Source organism: Leptonychotes weddellii, chromosome 3 (assembly GCF_054177405.1).
Source record: "Leptonychotes weddellii isolate Sample4059 chromosome 3, ASM5417740v2, whole genome shotgun sequence".
NCBI classification, from domain to species: domain Eukaryota; kingdom Metazoa; phylum Chordata; class Mammalia; order Carnivora; family Phocidae; genus Leptonychotes; species Leptonychotes weddellii.
Genome location: NC_138371.1, coordinates 3,862,136 through 3,873,675, shown reverse-complemented (window position 1 = coordinate 3,873,675; position 11,540 = coordinate 3,862,136). Strand labels below are relative to the sequence as shown.

General features: G+C 49.5%; 1 protein-coding gene across 1 annotated transcript in view; it reads right to left on the bottom strand.

The window, feature by feature from the left end:
- LOC145720425 (dynein regulatory complex subunit 11-like) overlaps window positions 1–11,540 on the bottom strand; it is a 73,005-nt gene that overhangs the window by 10,225 nt on the left and 51,240 nt on the right. The window contains exons 9-10 of the mRNA XM_081813341.1: window positions 11,339–11,425; window positions 1,267–1,444 (exon numbers count right to left, since the gene is read on the bottom strand). Of these exons, the coding sequence (XP_081669467.1) occupies window positions 1,267–1,444; window positions 11,339–11,425 (265 nt within the window). The remainder of the gene's footprint in view (window positions 1–1,266; window positions 1,445–11,338; window positions 11,426–11,540) is intronic.

Sequence of the window (11,540 nt, the reverse complement as noted above, 5' to 3'; positions counted from 1 at the left end):
TGAAAGGGACTTTGTGCGACTTCGGAGGCTGGGTCGCGAGAATCTTCCCAGCTTCTGCCTGAACCTCCTGAAACGTTTGCTCTCAGGATGCTCTCTCGTGGGACCCATGGAAAGGCCAGGTGTAGGCTACCTGGTTGGCAGCCTCAGCTGAGCTCCCAGCATCAACTCCAGTCACGGGAGTGAATGACCATGTATGTCCAGCTCTGTCGAGTCTTCAGATGAAGCCCAAACGGACACCCGACTGCAACATCCAGAGATACTTGCTGGCTGAGCCCGTGAACCCTCTGAATCATGAGATGGAATAATTTCTTGTTTTAAGCTACTGGGGTGGTGTGTTCCACGGCAGCAGATAATAGAAAGCACCACCGCACCACCATGGCCACTCACTGCCGGGTCACGTACTCCTTTTCCATAACCGTGGCCACCATCTTGGCTTCCTCCCTGCCCAGCACCACCCGGGCTCTCCCAGGGGCTGGTATGGTGCTGGGTGTTCTGCTGCCCACCTCACATAAGGGTCAGCGACAGCCCTGGGGACTAAACAGTCCTCTTTACCGAGGAAACAGTAGAGGACTCAGGAGGTCCACTGAGCTGTCAAGGTCGTCCAGCCATCCTGTGGCAGAACTGGGATTCAGAACCACGTCTCCTCAGGGCTAGTATCTCATGGCTCTTTACAGTTTCATTGCACTGCCTCCAGAATCACATTTTTAGTGTTAGTCCCACTTAAAAATATGTTTCAAAAGAAGGAGATTTTGAATTTGTCTGGTCAAGAGGAAAAAACCAAAAAAAGAGCTCTTGTTATCTTTCATGGTTATTTTAAGTAAGTCAACATGCTCCTGGACTAATACTTTGAGACTGGAAAACTAAAAAAAAGTCAACCTGTGGAAAGAATGATGTTCTCTGAGAGAGGCACCGTCACTGTGGGTCCAAGACAACTCATCCTAATCCACCTGTCGGAAGAAAAATTAGCACCCGCAACGACTTTGGTCACCTTCAGGGCCCAAAATAATAATCCCTGTCCAGTTTCCTTTGGTCCTGGGTACACGAACGAGGTTAACAACAGAACAGACAGGCATGTTTTGCTCTTACAACCTGGTCGTTTGTATTTACGGCCCAGGCTCTGCCCACGTCTGGTGCCTCCTCCAGTGCATGGGCTCTACCTCCACCACCTTCTGGTGGGGTCCCTGCCCCAGCGCCACATGCCTGCAAGCCGACGCCACCCGGCCCACCCTCCGTCACCACACACGGGAAGGGGCCAGGGGTACTTGCCCAATCTGGAAGCATAGTCTGGTCTGGGAACCAAAATAATTTTTTGGTAAACTCTGCAAAAAGATTGAAGTTCAGCATCGAAAGGGCGCTGTGTTGTTCCCACAATCAGAATCCTGTCGTCCGGTTTCAGGAGTCTCAGGATTTTGGGAAGCTGTTTTTTGAGGCGTTTAGGCTCAATCTGGGAGAAAGAGGGAGAGGGGGAAAATGAGCCCATGAACAGAAAAAAGAATTATGGATGGAAGAATACTTCTTAGAAGGCACCGCGGCATGCATGTATTAGAGTGAACCTCAAAGCTCAGATAAACACGATTCTCAGAGTTCATCCTGGTCTGGGTGGTTTGAATTGCATGGTCTTCCTTTCCTCTACCTCTGGCATTCGGATTTGGAAAGGGGGAAGGAAGGAAGGAAGGAAGCACCTGACTGATCTTTCTAACACCTCAACCCTCAGAATGGGAAGCAGGGTGGGCTTCCAAGCAGAAGGAAGCTGGCTGGAGTGGGGCCTCGCTGGTGGTGATCCCAATTCCTCTGAACTGTTCTGAGGGTGAACCCAAGACTGCCTTCGCCGACGGCCCTGACAGCGAGCCTCCGAGGGTCTGGTTCTCGTGTCTGAAAAGCACCTGGTTACAAAAGAGCGTGACGCTTCTCTCTCTGAAGCAGTTTGGAAAGAGTTTGAACCTGTATTATTTGAGGGAGATGAGCAATGAGGGAGAGGAGCAAGATGCGGGGTACCCCAGGGAAGATGACTTCCGGCCCATGGGGGTCAGATTTGGCTACATTGCCATGGCAATGCACCAGCTTTCAATTAGCCTCCACTGGCACAGCCTGGTGAGGAGGAAGTGTGGGGAGGAGGATGGTTGGGGTGATGGAGAGAGCCTCCGCAGAGGAGCCCCGAGGGTCTCGGCTGTTTTTGCTCCCACTTGGCTCAGGAGTGATTGAGCCAATTAGAATCTGAATGTTGAGCAGGACTGAAAGAAGCCAGTGCATGGCTTTCCTGGACCAGAGCGGGCCTGAGCTCACTGGAACATCCTGCAGAGACCGGCCCCTGTTGCCTGGCCCTGGTGTCCCCATGGGTCCCTGCACAGCCCAGCCCAGCCCAGAGACACCCTGCAGGCAGGCAGGGCCCGTTACACCTGGGGGAGAGCAGGTGTTTCATAAACCCAACGCTCAGGAATAACAGTGAGCAGCAGGGGATTGGAGCCACAGCTGGTGGGTGGGGTGACAGTGCTGGGGATGGTTTGCAGGGCCCCTGGGACAGGGATACTCATGTGCTATGATACCCTGTTCTGCAGAAGGCCCTTAGTGGGCCCAGCAGAGCTGGGAGTCAGAGCTGGGCATACCAACTTCTCTGCACAGTGGAAGGGGAGTCAGGTATGATCGAGCACCCTGGAGGGCAGGGGCGCCCCGGGGGAGCTGCACAGCCCAGGGGTGACCGCTCTGCACCGTGAGGCTGTTGGCCGTGCATGTCCGCAGCAGTGGTTGGCATTCTTCTTTTTCCTTTCTTTTGACCAGCAAGGAGGCCCAGTTCCACGTCTGCATTGACAAGGTGCAGGAGGGAGGCTGGGTAGGAAAGGGCAGGTGCCCGGAGGCCGCACGGCCATTAGGAGGAAAGAGTGATGGCAAGCTGCAGAAACATGGGGAGCTCTGGACCCAACAAGGCACGAGGCCAGGGGCTTCCGTTGCTATCCAAGGATAAGGCAGGAAGCTGGTCCTCTCCAATGTCGACCCTGCACTTGCCACTTCTTTTGTTCAGGCTGATTATGCATCTTCCAGCTGAATAATCCTAGTAAGTAGCAGCTGGTGGGGGCTTACTGGGTTCCAGGTACTTCTCTCCACGACATGGACTCCCCCACTGAGTCCTCAGAACCTCCCTGGGAGGGGACAGTCCTCCCCTCACTCAGAGATGAGAACCTGGGGCCCAGAGAGGTGGAGTGATGTCCCGAGTCCCAGAGTTGACGAGCATGACCCGGACTCCCAGACTTGCGCTCCTCCCTCTGCTCTGCTGGGGTCCCCCCTTCCCAGAGGGGATGTGCCGGGGGCTTGCGTGCCCCCCAGCCCCCTTCCTGGGTAAGGGCCTATCTCACTTGAGGGCTGCAAAGGAGACTTAAAATATATATTTATTATTATTATATTGTGTTATGTCATATTTTATTATTAGATATATATTATTATGATGTATCCATATCAGCTTTATTGAGGTAGAATTCACATGCTATACAATTCATCTATTTAAACTGTATAATTGAGTGGCTTTTAGTATATTCACACAGTTGTGCAAACATTGCCATAGTCTATTTTAGAACATTTTCATCACCCCCAAAAGACTGCCCAGTAGCAGTCACTGAATGTTTCCACCCTAACCCTTTCCTCCAGACTTAGGCAACCAGTTATCCACTTTCTAACTCTACAGATTTGTATATTCTGGATATTCCATAGAAATAGGATCATCCAATATGTGGCATGCATGTGAGCCTGTATGTGTTGGTGGCTTCTTTCATTTCGCAGAACATTTTCGGGGTTCACCCATGTTGTGCATTCATACTTCACTTTACTTGCTGCATGATAGCCATTGTCCAGATAGGCCACATTTTTGGCATCCAGTCATCAGTTGATGGGTATCTGTGTCGTTTCTACTTTTTGGCTATTGTGAATAGTGCTGCCGTGAACATTTCTCTTGGGCACACATACAAGAATTGAGTCGCTTTGGATCAAAGAGTTACTTTATATTTAACCTTTTGAGGAAATGTCAGACTTCTTTCCAAAGTGGCTGAGGTTCACGTCTCCCTACCTCCTGTGAACACTTGTTATTATGGGTTTTTCTTTTCTCTTTCTTCCCCCCCCTTTTTTTTTTAAATTTAACTACCTTAGTGGATGTGAAGGGGTATCTCATTGGGGTTTTGATTTGTGTCGTTCTGATGGCTCATGATGTTCAGCATGTTTTCATGTGTTTATCGGCCATTTGTTATCTTCTTTGGAAAAATGCATATTCAGATCCTTTGCCCACTTTTTAAATTGGGTCATTTTTCTTTTTATTATTGAGTTGTAAGAGTTCTTTATATGTTCTAGGCACAAGTCCCTTATTGGATCTATGATTTGCAAATATTTACTTCCATGCTGTGGGTCATCTTTCCACTTTCTTGATGATGCCCTTTACAGCAAAAAGTCTTTAGTTTTGATGAGGTGCAACTTATTTTTTCTTTTGTTTTATGCTTTTGGTGTCATATCTAAGGCATCATTGCTTTATTTAAGGTCACAATGATTTATGCTTCTACCTTCTTCTAAGGATTTTAGAGTTTTAGCTCTTTCTTGTAGGTCTTTGATGCATTGGGGGTTGATTTTTGAATACTGTGTGAGTTAAGGGTCCAAATTTATTCTTTTGCAGGGGGCTATCCAATTGTTCCAGCACCATTTTTTGAAAATACTATACTTCCTCCATTGAATTGTCTTGGCACCTTTGTCAAAAAGTCAGTTGATTGAAAACGTAAGGGAGGGTTTATTTCTGTACTCTCAATTCTATCCCGTTGCTCTATATGTCTTTTCTTATGCCAGCCCCACACTGTCCTGATTGCAGCAGCTTTGTGGTAAGTTTTGACACTGGGGAGTGTAAGTACTCTAACTCTGTTCTTCTTTTTCAGGATTGATCTGGCTATTGAAGGTCCCTTGAATTTCCATATGGATTTTAGGATCAGCTTGTCAATGTCTGCCAGTATGTCAGATGGCATTTTGATGGGAGTTTCACTGAATCTGCAGGTCAGTTTGGGAATTCTTGCCATCTTAACAATATTAAGTTTTTAAATCCATGAACTTGATGTATCTTTCCATTTATCTAGGTCTTCTTTAGCTTTTTTCAACGTTTTTGTAGCTTTCAGAGTCGAAATCTTATATTTCCTTTGTTAAATTTATTCCTAAATATTTTATTTTTTGACGTTATTATAAATGGTTGTTCCTTAATTTTAATTTTTGATTTTTCATTGCAAGTGTATAGAAGTAAGTTGCTTTTTGTGTGTTGATCTTGTATCTTGCAACCTTGCTGGACTTGTTTATTAGTTCTAATGCTTTTTTAGTGGATTCTGTAGGATTTTCTATATATAAGATCATGCCATCTGCAAATAGAGATAGTTTTACCTTTTTTTTCCCCAATGTGGATGCCTTTTATTTCACTTTTACCCTAATTGCCCAGGTGAGACCCTCCAATATAATACTGGGGAGAAGAGGTGATGTTAAGGGAAAAGCATACAGTCTTTTGTTGTTTGTTAGCTGTGGATTTTTTGTAGTTGCCCTTTATCAGGTGGAGGAAGTTCCTTTCTCTTCCTATGTTGTTGAGTCTTTTATTATGAAGGGGTGCTGGATTTTTGTCAAATGCTTTTTCTGCATGCATTGAGATGAGATGGTTTTTGTCTTTTCTTCTAATGACATAGTAGTGTATTACATTAATTGATTTTTGGATGTTAAACCCAGGGTAAATCCCACTTGGTCATGGTGTATAATCCTTTTTCTATGTTGTTGGATTCAGTTTAGAGGAAACTTTTTATAATGTAATTCACAGCAGAGAAAGAGATGGAATTTTTACAGCAAAATAAATCCCAGAGGCTGGGCCTGAGGCCAGACCACCAGGCATCTTCCTATCATTTCCGCCTGCACCCACAGGAATCCGGAGCCTGCTTCAGCTCCACCAGGAGGAAGCAATGGCCCTGTATGACTCCACCCAGGAGAACAGAGGAGCTTAAAAGAGGGGGAAGCACAGGAGAGGGATAATGGAATGAGACTTCCTGGAATCCTAGAAATGGACAGCTCTGACAATAAGGATGAAGACTTGCTCATGAAAAGGCTGTTCCTTAATCCCCACCCCAGGTCTTTGCAGAAACCTGCCATCTCTCAGCCTCAGCCTCTGGGCTGTCCTGGGCCAGGGAGTGGTGTTTGTTGGGCCTTTACTTTGATGTTGAACTTAACCTGGGGGCCAGGTTATGTGCAAACTCCCTCCCCTCCCCACCAAAAAAACAAAACAAAACAAAACAAAACAAAACCCAGGGAAGAAACTCCATACTAATAGGCAGATGGTATGGCAAATAGTTAAATGCATAGATTTTGATTCAGACATACTTGATCGCAGTCTTGGCTCTGCTCTTAACAGCTGTGTGACCTTGAGCAGATTGCTCAATTTCTCTGAGCCTTAGTCCCTACATCTGAGAAATGGGGATAATTATAGAGCCTAGCTGACAGGGATGCTGTGAGGATTGCATGGCATAATGTGTCTGTCTGACAAAGTGCTTACTAAGGGATAATCGGTGTCTTATTCTGCAATATAAGTGCTGGTAGGAAACAATGCCAGGTCTGCTCTACTGAAGAGCAAGGTTTTTAAGAGACAGAAAAGCTGGGGGCTTTGCTATTTGGAGGAAACTAGCAATTTGCCAACAGAGCTCAAAATGACTGTCTAAAAATCTCCCATCGGTTTCCATTATGGTAAATGATAATTCTTCATCTACTTAGCTCTGAGAAACTGCCTTTGGGCTCCATGCCGCTGAAGAAAGCCCTCTGCTGAGATTCTGGAAGAAGAGACCTCATAGGAATATCTATATCTATGCCAGGAAATATCCTACCGCACTTGGATGAGGCTTAGAGAGTTTGGTGATATTCAGGGTTCATTTTACCAGAGTGAATCCAAAGCCCTCTTATGAAGAGTGGTTATTTTAAATAAAACCAACCTTTTGCAAATGCAGGAGCAGTGGCAGTTTGGGTGGTGGGTAGTGAGGGAGGAGAGTTTGGCGGGCTTTGCAGCACTGTACGGGAGGTTCCCCAAGGATGCAGGCACCTGAGCCTCGGGGGAGAGCCCTGGGCTGGGGATGGGGTGGGGCAGTCACTGGTTTGGGTGTGATTTTTCAAGCCATGAGATGGTGCCCAAGGAGGGCAAGGGGAGAGAAAGGGGCCGCAGGCCTGGGATGGAAACTCAAGGAGACACAGAAAAAAGTGTTGGTGGGGTATGAGGAGGCCAGGGCTACGGAAGCTAAGGGAAGAGAGAATTTTTCGAAATAGTGGAATTTAACCATCTTGAACGTGGCATAAAGGGAGAGCAAGTGAACCAAAGTGTTTGCTGGCAAAATGGATGTCAAAGAAAAACTCCTTGAGAGCAGTTTCTAAGGAGTTGGAAGGTAGCAAACAGATGGTGGTGGGTTGAGGAGTGAGCGGGGATGGTGACAACGGACTGGTCTTTTAAGAAGCTTGATGGAGAACAAAGCAGATGTCAGGGGTGACTGGGATGTGCGGGGCGCATGTGGGAGCTGCCCAAAGGCTGGTGGAAGCAGGACTGATCCCAGGGCCCCAGTGACGCTGGAGACTGCCACTCTGTGTGGTGAGAGACATGCTTGTGTGGTCTGAGCCCATCCCCAGCAGCCTAGTTGCCATGGTGATGGTGGGGCCGTCTGCCTGTTCGGAGGCAGATGATATTGTTACCTGCACGTCCTGAAATGGCAGGGACACCTGCACTTAATTAGCCTGTTTGGATAACAAATGTTGATCCTGGGCCGCATCTAGGGTGACATCCTTGCTGATGGTGAGGCGTAGTCTCATTAGGAGGGGGTGAGAATGAAAGGCGAGTCTGTTCAATCAGCACTCCCCTGCACCCGGGCCACCCCTGTTCCAGTTCAGAGGCCTGTCCATTATGCACGAGACCCTGGCGCCCATCCATCACACCAGCCAACATCCCCACAGTCACCCGGCGACCTCCACAGCCACCGCCTCTATGGCCGGTCCTGCCAGTCCCCGCAGGGGGCAGTCTCAAATTAGGGCTTAGCATCCACACAGCAATTTCCGTTTGCTGTTCCGCAGTCGGCCTCCACAAAACGCTACTGCAGCCAGCTCCAGAAAAGCAGGAGCGTCGGGAAGGCTCCTGCTCGATGGAGTGACGAAGGGTAATGGTGCGGAAAATGCCCCCGCAGCCTGTCTGGTCTCATTCTTTACTACCTTCGCCTCGCCCACAGACACCTGCCCGGCTGAGTGTGAGCCGCAGATGGTGGAGAGGATGCTCCCAGGAGGAGGAGAAAGGAAGCGGGCTGCGTCCAGGTGTCTGTCTGGGCGGCTGTTCCTGAGAGTGGCCGGGGTGGGGCCTGCTGGGAGCTTGGACATTGCCGAAATTCTAGAGGTGAAGGACTTTTCGGGGTGTGGAGGACAACGGGAGAGGACGAGGGTGTGGGTAGGAGTGCGGGAACTCTGGAGCAGGGCACCTCGTCTCTAGGACCAGAGGGCCCCACAGGCAGTTTTCAGGATGTGGTCTGGAGTGGCCCGGGGGTTGAGGAGGTGTGGTGGGCAGATATGGGTGTCCACGTTGTGGGTGGAAGCACGCAGGAAGGTAGAATGCCTGGCACTCAGGGGCATCCCAGCTGGGAGTGCCATCCAAATGGGGAGAAGGGCTTGGCCTCTGCATTCAGACAAACCTGTTTCTGGGTCCCAGCACTATCCCCAACACACTGTGGCTCCCTTGGAACCTCTGTCCTCTTGTGCAAAACAGGGGAAGACGGCTTCCTTCCCAGAGTTGCTGGAAGCTTCCTTGACATAGGAGTTGATAGGAGTTGTACCCCTGGGAACCTCTTCCTTTTCACAGCTGTCCTAGGTGTTGGGCCTGGGGTCCCTGCACCAGGGAGCTCAGCTTCCCAGGGCAGAGCCAAGCTCAGTAGCCATCGCGGTCAGCCGGGACTTCTTTCTTGCTTTGCTGCTGATGACTGGGTGATTCTCATACATTTCACCACCTTGGGATCCTTAACTTAAAGGTTGAGGCATCAAGCAGGGAGTAAGTCACTGTGAGTGAGACTTTTTTTCCAAAGGGAGATTCTGGAATCCCTCCAATGCAGGCGGCAGCCACTGCGGGGCGGCAGAGGGCGGGGGGGGGCGGGGAGGGTCTGTGTTGTAGCTGTGGGTGGTGGGCTTGGCAGCCTCCTAGTTTCTTTGCAGATGGACCTTCTTCTCTGTGCCTCAGTGCCTTTGGGATCGTGGAACCTTTGGGACAGAGGCTGGACCATGGTAGAAGGAAGGCTGTTGGCTTTCCCAGGGGTGGCCAAGGGAGCAATGAGAAGCTGGTTGTGATGCCTCCGGCTTTCCTGTCACCTGTGGGTGCAGGTGCTGCCCTTGGCTTTTGGTGGCCACCTTCAGAAGGCAGGTGGACAATGCTCCAGACAGCTCCGGCCTTGGTGGCTGAGGGACTTGGCAAGAGCCTAAGTCAGAGGCTGGGTGTGGGGAAGGAGACCAGAGGTGGTCCAGCCCTGACCCCGGAATTCCAGGAAGGCAGCAGGGGCAGCCTGAGGGGCAGGACTTGGGGGGGTGAGCGGGGACACCTCTTCCCATGTACAGCTGGAGGAGGCACTCAGTGATCACCCCACCCCCCTGCAGCTCTGTCTGTGTGGGATGGCTCAGGACGTTTGGGAACCCAAGGAGCTCTTCTCTTTGCTGACCCTCAGGTGTTCTGGGAATTATCCAGGGAAGTGATTCATGCTCTTCAGCACCGTTAATTCCCCTGACAGATGACAGACTCTTCTAATGAGGAGCTGGACAGAACAAAGGTCCGATTTGTCCACTGCAAAGACTCTGCCACCAAAGGCCTTCATTTCTTACCGGAATAACACTAGCCCATGGCTATGTTTGTGGGAATCGGAGCTTGGGCTGAGTCTCTTGGGATCAGCAACAGTAGGGCCGGGCCAGGCGGGAGGCCTTTGCCAGCCGCCTGCCCTGCACAAGGCCTCCCTCTGTGGGAGGTGTCTGCCGAGCCCGTATTTCATTCCCCACCATCAGCCCTGCCTCCAGGGCTCCTCTGGCTCTCTTACAAATGAGCATTTTGCGTTCGCCTTGTTCCCCACAGACTCCGGGGTGCAGACGCTGTAACTGCTGATAGCAAAGCCACAGCCTGAGGGGGTCATGGCAGAGAATGCTAGGGGCGCCCCATGAACTGGAGGCTGTGCTCTCTGGAACCCTTTAGTTAAGTTGTTAAGGAAGTGGGTGCTCAGAGAGGTTGAGTTACTTGCTCACAGACACACAGCCTGCTCAGGTGAATGGCAGAGTGAGCCCGGAACCCACGTCCCCTACTCCCCAGGCTGATGACCAGTGGGGGCGTGAGGAGCGCTTGCCCATTAAGACAAGGTTTCTGATGACGTCGGGTGTGTGACACCTTGGATTACACACGCCCCGCACGCCTCTTTAGATTTCTGATCTGGCTCATAGTAACGCCTGCCTTCACGTGTTCATACGTGGGGACTTTCTTCAATGTAGCAACTTGGCCAGCAGAGGGAGCGAACTCCCAGATTCCTGGATTTAATAATGAATGAGTCCTCTTAAGAGTTCCTGAAATGACAGGGCAATCAAGGCTCATTTGGGGAAGAAAAGATGGAGCTTTCATTCTTTATCCAAATCATCTCTACCTGCTAAAAATGATGTATAATACATAAGGATCGAGAGTGATTAAAATCCTTATGAATTTAATCAGAAATTCACAGTTAACCACTATTTGCTTTGGTGCAAATTGATGTGGAATAACAATCATGTGTATCTGCAAATTTTTTTTTAACTTGTGGGAAATTTGCTGGTGATTTGTGGGGGGAAGTTCGGGGGAGGGGGGCCTTCTAAAGGAGAGAAACGGAGGAAGGAAGCAGTTGAGAGTGGGCTCCCCGGGGGCCCCAAATGTAGGCACTTAGCAGTTCTGTCAAAGGTCTTTGTTCATAAATTTCAGGCCTTTTCTATTTATTATTATGAACAATAGGAAATCCTAATAATAACCCCTATGTGTGCCATTTGCTTTAACCAAGGAAAATTCTCTGAATTGTTTCTTACCTCTGAGTCACATGTTTGGGTCCAAAGCTCCTCCTCCCCCTTCCTTCCATAATTTCCTTCATTTTTTTCCCCTAAATTATTCCTCATAAAATCAGACCACTTAAGTTTTTCAAATACAGACATGTATAGGGCAGAGAGAGACAGCTGCCCCTTCATTCCCTTCCTCCCTTAAAGAAGACGTTCTTGAAAAGTGAAGACAGTCCCCGGTAAGAGTCCCCTCGGAGGGGGACAGAAAAGGCCAAATGGAGAAAGATCTAGAAGTCCTCACCATCCTTTCTGCACTGGGGACTTTCTTGTAGAAGGTTTTTTCTGTGTCTCCGATCCAGACCACGGAGGGCTGGAGCTCCCGGGCCACCTGCAAGGAGAAGGAGAGACTTGGCTATAAATGCATTTCTCTCTTGGTCCCCAACAAACAGCAGGACTTGGTGGCTCCCCGAGACGGCTCTGGGGGGTCGGGGGGGCCTGGAGGG